The sequence below is a fragment of the Perognathus longimembris genome, chromosome 24, assembly GCF_023159225.1.
Source record: "Perognathus longimembris pacificus isolate PPM17 chromosome 24, ASM2315922v1, whole genome shotgun sequence".
Taxonomy (NCBI): domain Eukaryota; kingdom Metazoa; phylum Chordata; class Mammalia; order Rodentia; family Heteromyidae; genus Perognathus; species Perognathus longimembris.
In genome coordinates, this window is record NC_063184.1 from 31,659,038 (window position 1) to 31,678,647 (window position 19,610).

The window sequence follows — 19,610 nt, forward strand, 5'->3', positions numbered from 1 at the left end:
GGACCGCGATCCTACCTATGCTTCTGGAGTAGCTGGAATGGCAAGTGCGGGGTCCCGTGGGACACCCCTCAGGAGGACTCTGCCTCCACCATCTCCCTGGCGCTCGCGCGCTAGGATTCCCTCTGGAAGGACGCTTGGCATGACGAGTCACATTGTGGTTTCCCCGCCAATCACCACGCACCAGCAGGCAGGCCTTGTTAAACACGATTCCAACACTTGTCGTTACTGTTGTGGTCTGTGTCGAGTGTCACAACTGAGGAAGGAGATCAGGCACGACTCCTAGTGCCCCAGAGACACCCAGAGCCGTGTACTCCACGAGCGCAGTGACCTGCTGTGGGTGGTCACTGACGAGGGTGGCGGTGTCGTAGCTGATTCAGAAGGGCTGCCCCTCCCTCGACCAGACAGGACGCCTGCATGACAGAAAGCTCAGAGCCACCAGGGTTCCGGGCAAGAAGCGTCTTCTGGGCAGCACAAGGACTTCAGCCTTTCCTGGCCGCCTTCGCTGAGGGCAGCCGGGGACGGCAGCCGGAATCAGGCAGAAGTGGGCTGGCCGGCTCCACGAGGCTTTTGGTGAAGTCACAAAAAGAACTTACCCAGGTCTAAGCAGAGAAGGGAGTGAACTAAGTTCAGTTAGGAACATGACAGGATGGGAACAGCCAACTGCACCTCAACCTGGAATAGCAGTGAAGGTTCCAGATGGTGTCAAGCAAATCCCGGAAGCCATCCCTGCGTCTCCCCCGAGTTCCCCAGAGCCTCGGCAGAGCGCGGAGCTGCTCCGCTTGGTTCTGTCCCGGGTCTACTGCGACAGGACTGTAACCTGAAGCACACAGCGCCTTCCCCGCGGAGCCGGCCTCTCCCGCGGTAGCTCTTCAACGTTCCTGTGCTATTTGTCAGTAGACAGTTTGCTTCTCTAACAGTAACTAGTTACTGGAATAAGGTATGGCCCTTCTGTAACACTGAACCACCCTGATACGCCCGTGCCCTTGCACGCCCCATTTACTTAGGCAACTACATAACGCACACACGCACACAATCTCTGAAACAACTTTTTATTAAACAGCAAAGCAGAAATGCGACACAATTTTAAATATTTGTAAAATTAAGTCACAAAAGGGATGCAAAATGTTTGCAGTATGACTAGTACATCTTCATATAGTTAAAGTCATTCATCAAATCTTACACTAACACAGAAGATTATCCCATGATTAAAGTAGCTCAAATCTAATAACCACAAGCTCTATTAGTGGATTTCCTTTCCTAGTATAATATCAATATTACCTCTGATATTGATTCCTTTACCAAATGGAATCTATGAACTGAATTTTTAAAAATTGTTAAAAGAATGACTAAAAGTCTACAAACCAATTAGTGGACTTTACAGAAAGGGTGAGATAAAAATACTGAGTTTACCAATTATACATATAAAACTCTCTCGTTCATGATTCTAATACTAATACACTCTTCAAGGAATTTGGTAACAATTGACTGGGTACAACGAATAAACCTTGCAACCAAACCCTAGAGCTGGTATATAGCATGTGGCTTCTGTAAGATCAGTCAAACGTCATCCATTTTCATATATATTTATATATATATATATTTTTTTCATTCATTCATTCCCCAGAAGGTCTGCTCTGTGCCAGCGATAATACGAGTCTGGAGTGAAAATATCTGGAGTGGGTTGCTACTTTTATCATGTTATTTTCTACCATTTCTATTCCTCCAAGATTTTCTACTTCTAATAGATACATAACCAAAATTCCTATCTTTTCAGATACCAAGTGGCTTATTTAGTGCAAAAACAATTTTTTAAACAAATCTCAACTTGAGAATTTAGTTTCAAATTAAAATCCCCTTAGTAGCCCCCATCTGTTTTTAACTGGTTAAAGAGAAACCGGCAGTCCTGTTCTGTTACTAGAAAGCACAATTGAGAATCTTTAGGCAAGGGTTTGGTTAACTTCAGGAGTTACGGAGCAGGTGACTGTCAGGGTGATTACTATTCCCAAGTACTTTTACAAATGTGGAACCCATCTTAGGAGGAGGGGAGTAGCGGGGGTGAAGATGGAGGAGAGGCACACAATGGCGGGTGGGTACAGACATAAAGCTGTGCATTCAGTACATGATTTTGGTCACATTTTCACAACATGGTTATTTGCTTGTATATCTTACTAAGTAAGCGTGTAATAAAAAGACATTGCTAAGCCTATATATCAAAGCAAATTCAATAAAACATTCATTTTCAAGTTTCATAAATATATGCAATTCTAATTATAAAGTCTCTACAATACATCTGCACATTTTCTTAGACTAACATAATACACAGACTCATGAAGTCTCCGGTTAAGTAGTTAATTTTGCCTAGATTTGACATTATCTTCATAAATATTCAAGGAAGCCACAAACAAAGGTACTGTAACTTTTGGAATCTACCCAAGTTTTAAAGGGAGAAGAGGAGGAGGGAGCGGGAAGGGAAGAAGAGAGGGAAAGGGAGGGAGGGAGGGGAGGAGAGAGAGAGAGAGAGAGAGAGAGAGAGAGAGAGAGAGAGAGAGAGAGAGAGAGAGAGAGAGAGAGAGAAGCAGCAATTCCATAAACGAGAAGGGAACTCAATCCCTTACTTTCTTTTGCTTTTCGTGTCAGTTGTTTGGAAAACACTAGAAGCAGACATGAGGTTTTCTATATATTGTCCAAGAACTTGGTTCTCTGATTTTAGCTTCAGATTTTCTTCCTTAACTGCATCTACTCTTGCTGAGAGATCTATAGGAAAAAAAGAGGAATGCCAAAATCAATGAAAACGATGGCAGTGACTCCATATTTCAGAATGCTTACTAATTCAGAGAGAGAGCACAGTTCTTACATTTGCTGTTTTTACTTCCAGGTTGGAAAGGTTACGGGAAGCGGAGGAAGCAGTGTAAGCCAGTAGACACTGATCACTTAAAGGAGACTGACTGTCTATTTATTTATTTTTTTTTGGTGCCAGTCCTTGGGCTTGGACTTAGGGCCTGAGCACTGTCCCTGGCTTCTTTTTGCTCAAGGCTAGCACTCTGCCACTTGAGCCACAGCGCCACTTCTGGCCGTTTTCTGTATATGTGGTGCTGGGGAATCGAACCCAGGGCTTCAAGTATACGAGGCAAGCTCTCTTGCCACTAGGCCATATCCTGCCCTGAGACTGCCCGTTTTAAAACAGATTTCTTACAAAGTGTAAATGCCTAAGCAACATGAGCGGTGAAGCCCTTACAATAAGATGCACATCTAAATAGGTTGTTGGTTACCGCAAGTGAACTCATGTACTGGATTATAGGCAAAAAAAGTTTCCAAGCCATCAATCACTTTGTTACTTCAGCTAAAAACTCAAAAGGCACAGGTCCTAGTGATCAAACTTTAACAAACGACCTCCAGGAAACACAGACTGGCCATGGGGTCAGGCAGTGTTCTAGAAAATGAAGAAAAGAATGTGAGTGTGGGCGTGAGCACACAGGTAGGGGACGCGGCGTGGGGTTCCCAGGCGACACTAAGTAAACATACAGCGTGTGGGCAGAGGAGAGGGACTGAGGAAGAAAATGCTAGATGAGGTCCAGTCCCAGGAAGCACAAGAGAAGCTGCTCCCGCCAGGCAGCAGTTCTGATAAGGGGAACCTGATGAGAGACGGCAGGAGATGCAACCAGGGAAGAAACTCAAAATTCAGGGGGCTGGGGGGGCTTCCCCTGAGCAGGGTGGGTGGACAGCAAGCAGGCGGTCAGACGGTCTGCGGGGGAGGGCCTGAGGCAGACTGACGTCTGGGCAGTCACACACACATTGCCTGTCGAATGGGAAGCCACTAGAAGGTTATAGTAAACTACTTCTCCCTGTTCCCATGGTGACCCGAATGCAGCCTCTTAACTTCATTGAGTACCCACACTTAGGTTGTAATATTCACTGCAAGGCATTCAGAAAATGAAGAGACCACAGCGCCTCAGATCAATCCCTGTCCTCTCTCACATCAGCTTTAGGGGGTGGTGGGCGTGGCTACCCGTGCTGAGCTCCTAAGGTTCAGGTGGCCTTGGGGGTGGCGGGCGTGGCTCCCCGTGCTGAGCTCCTATGGTTCAGGTGACCTGGGGGTGGGTGGGCGTGGCTCCCCCTGCTGAGCTATGGTTAAGGGGTGGCGGGCGTGGCTCCCCGTGCTGAGCTCCTATGGTTCAGGTGGCCTGGGGGTGGTGGGCGTGGCTCCCCGTGCAGAGCTCCTATGGTTCAGGTGGCCATGGGGGTGGTGGGCGTGGCTACCCGTGTTGAGCTCCTATGGTTCAGGTGGCCTGGGGGCGGTGGGCATGGCTACCCGTGCTGAGCTCCTATGGTTCAGGTGGCCTGGGGGTGGTGGGCGTGGCTACCCGTGTTGAGCTCCTATGGTTCAGGTGACCTGGGGGTGGTGGGCGTGGCTACCCGTGTTGAGCTCCTATGGTTCAGGTGGCCTGGGGGTGGTGGGCGTGGCTCCCCGTGCTGAGCTCCTATGGTTAAGGGGTGGTGGGCGTGGCTACCCTGGGGTGGTGGGCGTGGCTCCCGTGCAGAGCTCCTATGGTTAAGGGGTGGTGGGCGTGGCTACCCGTGCAGAGCTCCTATGGTTCAGGTGGCCTTGGGGGTGGTGGGCGTGGCTCCCCGTGCTGAGCTCCTATGGTTAAGGGGTGGTGGGCGTGGCTCCCCGTGCAGAGCGCCTATGGTTAAGGGGTGGTGGGCGTGGCTACCCGTGCAGAGCTCCTATGGTTCAGGTGGCCTTGGGGGTGGCGGGCGTGGCTACCCGTGCTGAGCTCCTACGGTTCAGGTGGCCTCCGGTGAGAGGCCCAGCTGCCCTTTTAAAGCTCCAGTGGAAGCTACATCTGGGAAGGAAGACGCGGGGAGGGGGAACTCCTGAAATGGAGGGTTTCAAAAGCATACAGACTGACAAAACTGAGCAGCATAAACGTTTACAGTTTCAGTTAGCTGGGTGTCATTCATGAAAAGTACGAAATGCACGCTAACCTTCAAGGGTGTGTTGGAGTTCCAACACTTGATTAATAAGTCGTGTTTTTTCCTCCAGTTCCACCTGATTTTCAGCATCAACTGCTGGAATGAAAAGGTTCATATTTACTACGAATTAACATTAGGTATCATTTGTGGACTGTAGCACTTAAAAGTCTGCAAAAACATTTTATACTCATCACCTTCACTGACTTGTACAGATGTTTGTCAAGTTATACTGGCACTTGAAAGATGAGGGACACCAAGGTAAAAATAAAATAGATGATATGCCAAGGCTGGGTGCCAGCGGCGCAGGCCCACTGTGACTCTAGCCACTTGAGAGGCTGTCAACAGGAGGATCACAGTTCAAGGCCAGGCCGGGCAGCAAAGTGAACCAGTCTCCCCTAACCCCCAACCCAACAGCGGCAGGCAGGGGTGCATGTCTGTCCAGATAGGGGGGCCAGGGCCCAGGGCCAGCAGGGACAGAAGTGTCCACAGAGGGGAAGGGGGAGCAGGTAGTGCGTGCCTGTGATCACCTCAACGACAGGAGGCCTACAACAAAGTGCATCAAGGCTCAGGCAGATGCTGGGGCAGGAAGCAAGGCCCTACCCTGGAAATAACTAGTGAAAAACACCGCTGGAAACACGGCACAAAGCTACTGTGCCTGCCTAGCAAGCCCGAGGCCCCGAGTTCAAACCCCACAAAACAGCGGTGAGGGCCTGGAAGTAGCATTGGCTCCTTCCTAAAACCAGATGGGGTTTGAGACCATCCATCAGCCAGACCAGCTCTGCAGGCGGTTTCTGTGCCTTTGGCATTCTCTGGGGAGGGGGACCCGGGGAGGAGGAGAGGACTCACCGTCCATGTCCGCGTTCATCATCCTGGCCGCCGAACAGCGCCTGGGACCAGAAACCCCCGATGAATGGTCTGCAACCAGAGAGAGCAACACGGACACAGTATAACAAGAAAACACGCGCTCTGTTTCAGGAGGCGATTTCATCAAACCGGGGGACCAGGAACTCTTCCCACATGCTTGGCTGCTTCTGGGGAGGGGAATATGGGTAAAGGGTCATGAACCGTATGGTGTACAAGAGAAGCACTAAGAAAACATTGAGCTTTTTGTTAATCAAAGAAATGCTGCACCAAGGCAGGACAAGGGTCCTGCGCAGGGGCCAGGGCAGGGGCCGGGACGGGGCTGCCACTGCCCCCAGGGGGCATGCGGGCAACCACATCCAACGGCAGGAGGTGGCCCAGTGCCAAGCTCTGGCCCGAAGCAGCACTGCCACCTCGCCACAAGTGACAATGGATCATGATCTGATTACAGATGCTACTGTTGTAGATATGTGGACTCTCTCATAGCTTTAGACATGAAATTATTGTACCTATAGGAACAGAACATATGCGGGGTTCTTTATGTCAAAGGAAAGTCCCTGTCTGCACCGTGCTGTATGGGTACTGGGTAGAAGGCTGAGTCTGCAACGTGAAATCTCTTCACCTGGGCCACTGTGACATCAACTCCAAGTCAAACGTGCCGGCCCCTGTGTGTTCTGCTCTGATGTCCACATGGAAATTCGACAAGGGGGTCCAGACCCAAGCACCTCAAGGTAATCCTGGGGTGCTAAGGTGGCCCTGCTTATCCAATCCTGACTCTGAAATGGGCATGACCCTACGATTCTTCACATCAGAACTTCCTTTTTCTTCCCCCCAAAAAACCTCAAAGTAAATGTGTACCTCGTGTTGGATAATGGAAGAAAATCTGCAATTGCTTTTGACCATTTACATCCAGGAGGCACAAAGCAGGAAGAGAATCAAGATGGGGAAGCGTAGCCAATGCTAGGCCAAGATTCATTTAAACTACCTTTTCCGCATCTACAATCCCACCGAATACACCCCTACTTTCTTTTGTACCTCCTCTTCGCACAGCAACTGGGTTCAAATGGACACAGGTGCCCTGGGTTCAAATCCCGGCTCAGCTACTTAAGACACAAGACAAGGCTCTCGGTGCCCGGCACCTGGTGGAGGGGTCAACGGATGGGCCTGGGTCTGGGTGCGCAGGGGCTCGGTGCTCCCTGGGTGTCGGCTATCACCTCAACCTTGTACTTCTAACTTGAACCCCAAAAAGAAATGTAGAAGAGCACCCCCCCCGCCCTCCCCCACCCCCGGTGCGGATCACAAGAACCGGGGCCCGAGATGAATCGGGCTCACTCACGATCGCAAGGAGACACCCACCCACGGGGCGAGGGCCATCCCCGTCTCGTCCCCCATCCCCCGCCCCCCCCCCCCCCCCCCGTGCATTAACACCGACTCCAGCCCGTGGAGCTCGAATCCAGCCACACGGCCCCCACTTTTCCCACTCACCTTCTGGGGGGCGGGGAGGCTCACCTCAATCGGGGGCCCCACCGCCGAACCCCTGAACCCCAACAACTTCTTTGTGTTCCTACTAAGCAACACCGACGACGGGCGTCGGTGCACCGGGCTGCGTGGCCCCGGGTGGGTGTGCGGCAGATGGCGCGGGATCGAGGCTCTGCCGGGCCCACGGGTGTGCGCGCGCGCGCGCGTGCGTGCGTGCGTGTGCGCGGGGCTGCGCGGGGCGCCAGGCCGGCGGGCTGGGCGTCGCTGGGGCTCCTGGGGGGGGGGCGGGTCGGCGCGCGGGGTGGGGGGGCCCGGGGGACGGGGGGGGCAGACTGTTACGTCACAGTCTGAGGCCCGCACCTGGCGTATCGCGGGGCCGGCCGCCGGGCGGGGACCCGGCCCCTCTCGCCCCCCCTTCGTCCCCCCCACCGGGGCGCCCCTCCCCTCATCCGGGTTCCGGAGGGCCAGGCCCCGCGCGCCCCGAGCGGCCCCCCACCGTCCCACCGCGGGGCGGCGGAGGCGGCGACGGTGACGGACCCCGGCCCCGCAGGGCCCCGGCCGCCCCCCCCCCGACCCCGCTCCGGGGCCTCCGAGGAGAGCGGGAGGAGCGGACGCGCGGGGTCTGCGGGGCCCAGGCCGCGGCCCACCACCCACCGGCAGGCCTCGCTCGGGCCGCCCCTCCGGGCCCCAGCACCCCGCCTCGCCCGCCAGGCCCGCGGCGGGACCCCGGCCAGGCCTCCCTCCCCCCCCCCACCCCCGCCCCGCCCCGACCTCCCGCACCTACCGTCCGAGGGGCCGGGAGGGGCGGGATCCCAGCAGACCGACCAGCGCCGGCAGCTCCGCCCTCCTCACCCACCGGGCATGCGCGCAGAGGAAGCCACGCCCCATCCGCCCCGCCCGCCCCGCCCCCGCAACCGCCAATCCGGACTCTCGAACTCACGCCTGCGCACTCGCTAGCTCCCCCCCCCTCGGGGCTCAGGGAGTCACCTTTGCCTGGACAAAAGGACGCTGGCACCCAATCAGGACTGAGGGGTGGGTGGGCGGGCCCTGCAAAGGCAGCCAATCACGGCACAGGGGCGGGCTGCCCTTTGGAAAGCTGGCTCCCGCGCGCACGCGCACTGCTGCCCTTCAGCTCACGGCCTGCGCTCTGCGGCCGGGGCCGCAGCTCCGGCCCTGGCCTGGTGCTGCCCCTCACTGTCGTCCCTCACGTGAATGTAACACCTCCTCCCTTGTCCCGAGTCGCCGAGGGGGGTGCCGTCCGCACGGTGGGTGTTTGCTCCGGGAAGGCGCTTCGGCCACTGTGGAGTGCGGCCAGGTGTGTTCCCAGACCCGAAGCGCATCAATGTGCACTCTGCAGCCATTCGTCTCGTCACCACCGGGGCTGCCCTAGGCGCTTCGTTGATTTAATCTTTTCCTTGCAAAGCTCCAGAGGAGGCTGTACATGTAGTTGCGGCTGTACACCACCTTGATGGTGACGATTACATTTTTTTTAAAGCGAGCTGTTGGGAAGTCAAGGCCCTGGCCTCTCACACCCATCAACCTGATCCGCTTAGGAAGCTGAGCAGAAGCCAGAAAAGACCCCAGCCAGAGCAGAAATGCCCATGAGACTCGTCTCCAATGAGCCACCAGAAAGTCAGAAGCCGAAGAGACGAGCCCTGAGTTCAAACCCTCATACCAACAGCAAAACAAATGAACAAGTAGCCGTTGAATAGTCTATTCTAATAGAAAATACACAAGGCCACTAACCCTCCACACCGGTGGGGATGGCGGTGGTGTCTGGCCAGTCTGCAGGGGAGGGGGGCTAAGAATAGCTGAGGGAGATTTGCCTGGCTTGGTGTGTAAGCACGGGTTGGAACTGAAGAGAAAGATCCCGTGTTGATGACTTAAATTCCTTCAGGGCAGAACGTCTGCCTGGAAGCCCCAAGACCAAGGCTGGTACCGGAACTGGTTGCTAAGATTCCCTGCTGTTTCTCGGCTTCTCTGTGCCATAAAAACCCAACATGAGTGCTGGCCCCGTCTTCTCATCTCCTAGCTCCTAGGGCCTTCCATCAAATCACCACTGTTCCCCGTGCCTCCCAGCCAGAGGCAGAAAGGAAGTGATTTTCCTGATTCCCAACACTCTCAGAGCACCAGGCCTGTGCACCAACACCGGAGCGACAGCGGATGGCGCCCCAGCGTCACCTCTGCTTCTGAGGAGGCGGAGAGGCTGGTAGTAAAGCAAAAGACACTGCGGATGCCACAGAGGGCCATAGATAAGGGTGTGTTAGTGCCAGGATCAGATTTGTCCTCTTTGACATGGTATAGTGCTGACCTCTGGTGGCCACATTGCTTCAAAATCCACTTTTAATCTCTCAATAGCCTGAATAATAATAATAATAATAATAATAATAATGCAGGTTGTTAATGGATAAGAGATCAATCTACTACTCACTCGGCTAGTAATTGATTTTTCTTTAATACAGTTACATAAGCCAAAAATAACTTCCACTTCATGCACACACATGTATTACTGATTTATTTGATCCTTTAGTAATATTTTCTACCTAGCAGATGATCTTAGTGTGTGTGATATTGGCACTTCCCAAGAATCACAGGACTTCTAAGCCTACTGGCAAAAAGGCCACACAGTGTCTACCCGGTGATCTTAGAACTGAGGTACTTAGCCAGCACGAACTAAAGAGGCCCCTGTGGGTGCTCTGATTGACAGCTGCAGCTCAGCTTCTGACCACAGGCAAGGGTGAGCATCTTTGCCCCACCCAACCAGCCGTGACATTTCTGCTCTGCCGCAGACCTAAGCCTGCTGCCCGTGGAATGAGAGCTTTGAAACCACGCCAGAACCAACCTTACCACCTCAGATTGCTTCTGTCGGGCATTTATCAGGGCACCAGCAACACCACCAACATACCCTTGAAATTGCGCTGTGTGGCGAGCATCCCATCTCCTGGTCACGCGACAAGAGAAGCGCGCGCAGCCTCGTCCACTTTCCAGTCATTCATCAGAGGAGGAGCCAGCCTGAGACCCAGGCACCCTGAATTTACAATGTGACCCAGTGGCCCTGAATTCACACAGTCTGGCCTTGGCGCCCAGTACAAAGCAGGCACAACTTAAACCACTGTTAAAAAGATGATTGAAGAAAGGAGTATTCAACCTCCTTTGATCAATCACTGTACCTTATCTCTGATGGAGATCAGATTTGGAGGCTGATTTAGCTGGAGAAGAAATATGAATTAACGGGGAGTTTGAATAATTCAAGGCAGCAGGAATAGAATCTGTGCACACTTAATTAAAATGTTGTTATAGTATCATAAATGCTATTTTAGAAATTAAAATTATATCTCAAAGATCTGAAGACACCATGTAGCTCTTCCTCATCTCCAGAAAGACACGGAGTAATATCCATAACTTGGAAACGCACGTGTCCATGCTGATATAAATAAGTAGACCAAGTGTTCGACGTGAAATGGAATACTATAGTCTCAAAGTCTCTTCCCTTCTTCCCCCCAAATATCCTTAGTAGTTACTAGAGGAAAACGAGCCAAGTACACACTGATTAATGTTTATGGATAAAGACAAGTTCTATAGCATCTGCTATGACACAGAGAACACAATGCCAGGCAATTTCTTGCCTAGCTCTTGGATTATAAGGAAACACTGGATAAACGCAAGTATAAGAACACTTAGCAAAAGTAATAACTATAATCTTCAAAAGTACCCACATACTTGACCTATGAAAATCAAGTTAAGATTGAGGCTTTGCTCCCAGCAGAAGACTAAAATGACATGACCACCAAACGCAAGGTCTGATTGTCTTTCAGCAGGAAGGTGTATTTCCAAGACAGCGGATGACACTGGAAAGGGTTTTGAGAGGAAGGTGAGATTTGTTAAATAGATGGTAGGCTGGAAGGAGGAAGTCCCTGAGCACAGACCATCTAAAGATGCTCTCAAATTATTCTGAATAAAGGAGAATTCTTTTGAAGGCAGTTCTGATTTTTGTTTAATTGGAGACTGTCTTATGTAGTAAATATATATAAATTCAAGAAACAATGAGAAGGTGGCATTCACGGCTATCGCGCTTTCCCTCGGCCCTCTCCACGCTTTTTCCGCCTCTCATGTACTATGTCTGAGCTTCTCGCTTCCAATATTTTATATTCTCTGAGATACTTTTGTTTGCATATGTCACAAAAAAATGCAGATGGACGCGCATGATCGAGGGACTGGTAATCTCAAAATCAACACCCACATTCAGATCCATACCTTGCTTCCACAAGCATTGTTTTAGAAAATCTCTAGGGCTGATTTTTTTTTTAATTATATACATATAACACCATGGGAATCCAACGACCTATACTCTCCTCACACATTTTCCCAGATTCTCTTCCACCCAAGTCTATATACATAAATTACTTTTACCTGCTTGCAGTCTCCACACAGACACAATTTTTGATTCGCCTTTCCTGTCTGAGCACGTCCTGGATTGCTTTAGCATCTCTGGGGCTCCTCTTGCCCTCTGCTTCTGTGATTACATTTTTGAAGGACCGACCCTATAATGCAGCCACAGGACCATATTTCATTATTCAATACCTGCAGTGCGGGCACCTTATTGCTTCTGCCTAGTCAGAAGAAAGAGGCCGTGCTATCTATCTAGTGGTTTTTATCCTGATGCGTTGTCACTGATAAAGGCCTTGAAGTCACCAAGACCAGGGCTAAAATCCAACACCTGCTCTGAAAAAGCCACTCAGCCATTCGGAGCCTGTTTTCAACCTGAGGAATGGGGAATGAGGAATGGGGGCTAGTGGCGAGGGTTGGATGAGATCGTGGACGGAAGATTGGTGCGTAGCCCCCGCCTCCCGTGTTCCGCGTGCTTAGCAGATGCTGTTTGATCATCGCTCATCGAAGGCATCTGTGACTAAATAATTAGCATGCCCATACTTAAAACAACCGTCTTCGCTGGACTTGTTAGGATGGTCTCTTTCTCTTTTTCTTTCTTTTTAAAGGCTGGCAACTTGGCACCGGTGGCTTGCACCGACAATCCTAAACTACTCAAGAAGTTGAGATCTGAGGATCCCGGTTCAGAGCCAGCCAGGGCGGGAAAGTCCCAAGAGGCGCTTATCTCTAATTAACTACCAAAAGGCTAGAAGTAGAGGTTTGGCCCAAGTGTAGCATGCTAGCCTTGAACTGAAACGCTAAGGGCCAGCACCCAGGTCCTGAGTTCAAGCCTTAGTAGCAGTGCGCGCGCGAGCGCACACACACACACACACACACACACACACACACACACACCCCATGGTAACAAGTATCCTAACAACTATATAGTGTTTCCAAAGAACCCAACAGATTCTTAATTGTCAGTGAGGACCTGGAATGATGGGGATAAATCATCCGGCTGCAACACCTGCTGTCTCTTCTGCCTCTCAAAACAACATCCTGAAACATTGTTGCTATTGGAACCTGCCAGATAAGTTAGCTATGAATTCCATTCCTCTCACAATCAGTGGCTACATCTTATTTAAAAAAAAAGGATGTTTCACCTTACCAAATGGGCCATTAAAGGACTTAATATCTGTGTTAGCAAAAATAGGCTGCAAAAAAAAGAAGTGTTCTTTGAGAAATTCCTTGAAGTGTGTGCGTTCTTTGGGCGCTGAGTGCCACACTGATTGCTGAGTAGTTCATAGAGATGCATAGGCTGAGAAATTTAGTGTTCCAGGATCAACATTTCCCTGCCCACCGAAGAGCCACTCAGAATACACATCCGTATCACTTCATTTATAGAAATCTCATTCTTAACACTCTGCTAAGGGGCTCCAAACAGCAGGGACAGAAACCCACTGGGAAAGTCGGAGATACTGCAATATCAAGAAACTGAAGTCATTTAGAATTTCACAATTTTATAAAGACACATCGTTTTCGAAAAATAATTATTTTTACAACTAGAGCTTGCTGAATAGACGTTAGAAAAACCCTTGTAAGCAAGAGTGAAGTTGGAAGCACAATATGAAGAACCAATAATCGCAGAGCCCTTTGTCGGCTAGGAGAAGGTTAGCGCAGATTCTGAGGAGGGGTAGGAGAAGAAGAAGCTATATTAACATACAAGCTTCCTCATGCAGCCACGGGAAGCACGCATGCGCCCAGCAAATGCTCTGAGCCAGAGTCATTAAGCTGACTCGTGTGTGTGTGTGTGTGTGTGTGTGTGTGTGTGTGGTGTAGAAACAGAAACAAGGGAACAATGGTTAACTGGAAGAAAAGTCACAAGAGCTGAAAAGAGCCAGCTGTGGACTGTGAGCAACCTGAGGAGACTGGTGGAAGGGAGCCAGGCCACGGTAACAAAAGCCGCAAGAAGGCGTGCTGTCCTGGGGGACCATTCCCACAGGCCACCGGGTGCTGTTTGCGAACAGTGTGGAGGATTCACGATGACTGCGAAATCAGTCTCAGAAAGCAAAGCCTGAGGGTCGGGGATATGGCCTACTGGCAAGAGTGCTTGCCTTGTATACATGAGGCCCTGGGTTCGATTCCCCAGCACCCCATATACAGAAAACGGCCAGAAGTGGCGCTGTGGCTCAAGTGGCAGAGTGCTAGCCTTGAGCAAAAAGAAGCCAGGGACAGTGCTCAGGCCCTGAGTCCAAGCCCCAGGACTGGCAGGAAAAAAAAAAAAAAAGCAAAGCCTGCCTTCCTGAAACCATGTTTCTGCTCACCTTGGTTCTGAGGTGCCATGCATATCATCTCTAGGATGATACGTTGTATTTCTAAGGTTGGAGAGCCCAACGGAAGCTGCTTCGTTTAGTCTGACCGGTCTCCATGGAGGTCAGTCTCTGAGCCAGGCAGGCAGGAGGGGAAATAGACCCAGAGAGCCAACCCAACGGGAGCCTTTGTGAGACTGAAGTCCAGCCACTTTGCTCCCTTCTCAGTGGGTACCAGACCCGAGAGAAAGGCGCCCAGGTGAACCACATTCAACTCACCTGTAAGGCTGGGAAACTCATTCTAAACACAATCATGAAGATTTCCTATAAAATTAAGATCACTTCTAACACTTATGGGTTTTGTTCCCTGTTGTTAATCTATTGAAAAAGAAAAGGCCATTGCTGACAACTGATGGGCGGATGTGTTTGTCTGTTCTAGGAAGAGTCACAATATTAATACTTTTCCCATGATGAGAAAATTAGAGCATTGTCTAGATCAGGAAAACCTTTAGTGTGCCCCAGCACTCCAATTTCCCAAGCTTGTTTATTCAAACTAGTTTCTTTTATTTTGCTAGATGATTGATTTCAGCTAACTGAAAGAAGTGTTAAGTGTTCTTTAGGAAGAACAATACATTAGGTGCCCAGCACTGGTGTCGGGAGCTTCCAGAAGCTGCTTTCCACCACCTCCTCTTCCTCCTCCTCCTCCTCTCCCCTCTCCTCCCCCACCTCCCTCCCCGCCCCCTCTTTATGAAACTCCCATGTAAAGTCTAAGGCACTTCTCTGGGGCCAAGGTGGTGTTCCTAGTAAATGCGTAAATTCTCTGCAGCTTCCAACGACAAGTACTCTCGATGCCAGCACCAGTTGCCAGTTGAAGATCTGTGGAAAATTCTCCCATTGCTGGCATAAAATATTGGTTTGTTTCTGTTGAAAATATCATTTCCCACCATACCAGAGAACAATCTTGAATAGCCTTTGAGTAATACACACACACATACAGATATACATGTGTGTACATGTGTATACACATACGTGCATATATGCATACATACACATGGGTGTAGATATACGTGTGTATACATGTATATGTGCATATAAATATACATTTATAGGTTTGTCTATATGCTTTGTGCTGGTACAGGGGGCTTGAACTAGGGCCTTACTCTCTTGCTTGGCTTTTTTGCTCAAGGTTGGTGCTTTTCCACTCGAGCCACACCTTCACTTCCAGCTTTTTGCTGGTTAATTGGAAATAAGAGTCTCTCAGATTTGTCTTCTCGGGCTGGCTTCTTTGGTGCCTGCACTGGGGCCTGAACTCAGGATCTGATACGCTCTTGGCTTGCGCGCTCCAGGCGGCCGGTGTTCTCCTACCGGAGGCACACCTCCACTTCTGGCTTTTTACTGCTTGATTAGAGATAAGAGTCTCACAGACGTTTCTGCCTGGGCTGGCTTTGAACTTTGATCCTCAGGTCGATCTCCACTTCCTGAGTAGCTAGGATTCCAGGTGCGCGCCCCTGGCCATCTGGCTGATCTTTGAAAATGATATTCTTGGCCGGATGCGTGACAAGGAGATGCAGCGTGAATGGGGGTGACCCTGGCCCGTCTCACCGGGCTCGGGTGCTTCAACGGAGCCTCCGACGTGCGCCTCCCAACGGCAGGGTGACCGACAGGCCACGGCAGACACTGGGAGCGTCGTGCTGCCGGTAACCGGTTCTTGTCCGGGACAAGACTCCTGCAAGGGGCAGCCTCTTCCCGGCTTTCCTTCCTGACCCAGCCCGCGTTCTCTAGGTGGGTGAGATGGAAAGGAGCCCCGCCTGCCTCGGGTCTGCCGGGCTGGGTTCGCGGCAGATGGTCCTCTGAAAGAAGCTTCCAGACCCAGGCAGCTTCGGCAGGTGCCAGAGGGGACTGTTATCTGTTCTGCACAGTGCAAGAGCGCGGCCCTGCAGAAGAGCACACGACAAGGCGCCGCTTGTCTGGGAAATGCATTGCAAGCCGGCCGTGGAGGCTAATTGGCCGATGCCAAAGGCAGCCAGACGCGGTTCTGACTGTGACTGAGGAGCGCTTTTCCAAAGCCGAGTCAGGACGCAGGCGGAGTCACAAGGGGGGCGGGGGAGGAAGGCCGGAGGGCGCAGAGGAGGAGGAGGGCAGGGGGGCTTTGTGTGGAGCAGAAAAGCACCAGGCTCTTCGGGAGAGAGCTGGTCCAAGCCCGCCTCCCCCCGCCTGCCCACCCGTCCCTCCCTCCCGGCCCGGAGGACCAGGTCCACAGGGCCCAGCCGTTACCATGGGAACAGATGGATGCTCACCTTGGAGCCTTTGAGAAAACTTTCGCCTGCGCTCCTTGAAGTAGGGAGCCGAGGAAATAAAGATACCACGCGCTCCCAAACCTTCCCTCCCGATCTCCGCTTTCAAAGGGACCCCGAGGCCCATTCTCGTGATGATCACGCAACGGGAGGAGACGGGGGTGCAGGGAGATTAAATAACTGCTCAGTGGGACAGATGTGAATCCTGGCATCTCCTAGCTCAAGCCCTTCCTGCCACACGGACCTGTGCCGGTGCTTCAGTGAGCAGGCCCTGTCGACCCCTCACCTATGTAAGTAGTTGCTCAATCAATGCTTTCTGAGCTAGATTGACCCTGCAGTGAAAATAGCAAACAGGCTCAAAGGAGGTAGAAACAAGGTAGGAAGGCTGACTCCAGGAGGCGTCAGCAGGTGCTGTTCTTACTGGGCCTTTTGCGGGGCCCACACACAAACGCAGTCAGAGTCCTTTGGCACTGGGGGCTCACGCCTGTAATCCTAGGTACGAAGGATGCGGAGACCTGAGGATCACAGGACAAAGCCAGGCAGAGCAAAGCAACCCACGAGACACTTGTCTCCAGTCCACCAGCCTACAGTACAAGTGGTAGAGCGCCAGCCTGGAGCAAAATAAGCCAAGGGACAGCATCAGGCACCGAGTTCAAGCTCGAGTACTGGCGCCGAAAATAAAAAACAAAAACAAACGAGTACTGAGTGGCCACCGTGGCGTTTCAGGTGCTGTGCGAGCCACAGACAGTGAGGTGGGATGAGCTACATGATACTCAGGCTCCGTCTTCTAGAAGTTAAGGCTGTTGGCTAGGCTCTTATCGCCACACTTTCACAATTGGCACACTCACACATTTGCACACTTGTGTGCACTTGCATGCACACACCCCAGTGCTGTAGAGCGGAACCGGTAGGAATTAACTGGGGAAGGAAAGGTGAAGCGGAGGGCAGACCTGGAAAGGCAGGAACTGAAATGGCCAAGAGGCTGGCGCTGTGGTTTATGGGATTGATCATGTGGCTCTCACCACGCAAGCATGGGCAGGGAGGGAGAAAGGCAGATCTGAGTGACATTTTCAGGATCGAGTCCACAAGCAGCAGGGGTTGAGCCGATTGTGAGAGAGGAGCAAGATATCGCTTGCAGACAGAATCTAGAAAAATGTCCAACTCTTTGGAACAGAGAACAAAATGGGGGTGACCAGCAGTTGGGGGTAGAAGATGGGGGGAGATGTTGTGGAAAGGATGGCAAACTTCAGTTAGGAAGAATAAATGCAAGGCATCTGCTGTATATAGTGGCGGCTCCTGCTATAAAAGTACATTACACACGTAGAATTACCAACAGGGCAGAGCTGCAGTGTTCTCGTCACAAAAGAGAGCAGGTGTATGAAGTCTGAAATCTAAGGGCGTGGTTCAGAGTAGATAAGAATGGTTTTTGAAAGGGCTCAACACCACCGAAGGTTTTTCCGCCGTCTCTGCCCATATGACAGGGCAGAAAAATGGTGGGCTGAGCTGTGTTCTCAACCAGCAAGCCCTGGGTGCACCATCTTTGCCCACAGTGTATGGGGGGGGGGGGTTTGCTATGGCGCCTTCCAGCAGCTAAGAAACTCGCTTCCCTCCATCTTTGTTTTCTTCACTGCCTTTAGCAGCTCTGTCAGGGAGTCTCATACCCTGGTGGGATGTGTAAGGACAGCAGCACTGCGTTTCCTCCATAGTCCTGGGACCTGCGCCTTTCCTCCCTTTGGGAAGGCTGCGTGCAATGACTTGTCTTCCTTTTGAAGACCCCAGCACGCTGGTGCCGGGCTGGGCAGTCGCTGGGCTCCAGCTGGCGAAGCCGGGGAAAGACACGTTTCGGAATCTGAGCATTTAGAGAGCAACTGGAGCAGCATAGCTGCAGGAGAGAGCACTTGTTGTTAAATATTCATGCTCTGCTCGCTGTTAATCAAAATCACTAACCCCCGTGGCTTCCTTGCAGTCTTGCTGGCTTCTTGCTATTATTGTACTGAAGGAACCTGGGCAGAAAAATCACCCTACACACACACACACACACACACACACACACACACACACTTTAGATTTGAAGTGCTTCCACTTAACATAGCACAATTCAGTACTATTTTCTCAAATGTTGAATGAGGTACACTTATTCCTCCCATTCGAATCTTAGAAAAGAAAAAAACCTTTTCCTTCTTCCTTTGTTAAATTCAGTAAACTTTGTCCTTGTTTTCAAAAAGAACGCTTCAAGTTCCTTGTAGAATATTCTACATCGTTTTTCACAAATGATAGTATTTTTTGATAAAGTAGAAAAGTATTGGACTATAACTGAATAAAGTATGATACTAAAAGTCATAGGATTAGCACTCATTTGGAGGCTGTATTTCCTGAACTTATAGGAAAGGAACATTTAAAGGTTTTGTTTGTTGATTAAATTTAAAAAGCCAATGTAATGAACGCCACAGGAATCTTAAAAATTATCACTTAATTTAAAAAGAAGAAGAAAAACAGCTCTTAATTAAAAACTGCTTCTGGAACTCTAGTTTTCAAGTGTTCTGCGGTGAGTATGTCTACTAGTGTCATAAAGGCAACAAATGCTCAATTAAAAAGAAACAAGCATTGAGAACGTCCCTGTTTCTTCCTTACCTGTGTCATCTGCTAGGGAAATGGTGGTAAATGTGCTCTCCTCCTCCTCCTCTCCCTCCTCTTTGCTGGAACCTTCCATCTTGTTCAGTTCTCAGCCCTGGCAGTGAGGCAGACAGGGTCAAGAGCTGCTGCGGTTGAGCCGCGTGGCTGCCTTGTTCAATCATTAAGTGAGCGCCCGGCAGGTGCTTGGGGCCCCGCCCGGCCACCTGTTCCTGCCTTCCACCTGCCCCGTTCTTACCTGGAGGTGTCCTCACAACCGGAAGTGATGCGATCTAGTTAAAGAGTTACAGCCCTGCTCCTGGGGCTGCGCCTCCAACACCCCAACCCCGCTGTCAATCCCAGGTTACCAGTTGGTTTGGACTGCGCTGCTTCAGGACACCGCTGCCCAAAACCAAAACAAACGCATCTGGATGAGAGGCTGAGGAGAAGGCATTGATGGATATGATTCGCATATCGAGGAGCGAATGCCCGGCGACAAACTGCTGAAGGATTTGATCAAGGAGCTGGCGCCACTTGAGGACAAGCTGCGTCACTTGGGTGTCATTCGACACTCGGGCCGCTGTAAAGGATTGGATGAAAGAAGCCTGGCCCCTCAAGGGAAACTGATTAATGCTGACCGCCATGATAATCACACAGGAGCAAACGTGTGCAAAGAAACAAGGGCGGCGATCCACCCGGCTCACCGGAACCCACTGCC

General features: G+C 51.1%; 1 protein-coding gene across 5 annotated transcripts; it reads right to left on the reverse strand.

Moving 5' to 3' along the window:
• Nucleotides 1–463: 463 nt before the first annotated feature.
• Nucleotides 464–19,090, reverse strand: Scoc (short coiled-coil protein). 5 transcript variants are annotated; one of them, XR_007209018.1, is made up of 5 exons: nucleotides 18,914–19,059; nucleotides 5,821–5,889; nucleotides 4,987–5,067; nucleotides 2,558–2,754; nucleotides 936–2,499 (listed from the first exon to the last, which is right to left on the reverse strand). XR_007209018.1 is itself a non-coding variant. In XM_048333657.1 (4 exons), the coding sequence occupies exons 1-4, from the start codon at nucleotides 18,990–18,992 to the stop codon at nucleotides 668–670; spliced, it is 237 nt and encodes a 78-aa protein (XP_048189614.1). In that variant the 5' UTR covers nucleotides 18,993–19,090; the 3' UTR covers nucleotides 464–667. The 5 variants fall into 5 exon arrangements, 2 of the variants coding, with proteins under 2 accessions (XP_048189614.1, XP_048189613.1); XR_007209017.1 differs by having other exon boundaries at nucleotides 4,987–5,070; XM_048333657.1 differs by lacking the exons at nucleotides 936–2,499; nucleotides 2,558–2,754 and adding an exon at nucleotides 464–672 and having other exon boundaries at nucleotides 4,987–5,070; nucleotides 18,914–19,090.
• Nucleotides 19,091–19,610: the final 520 nt, after the last annotated feature.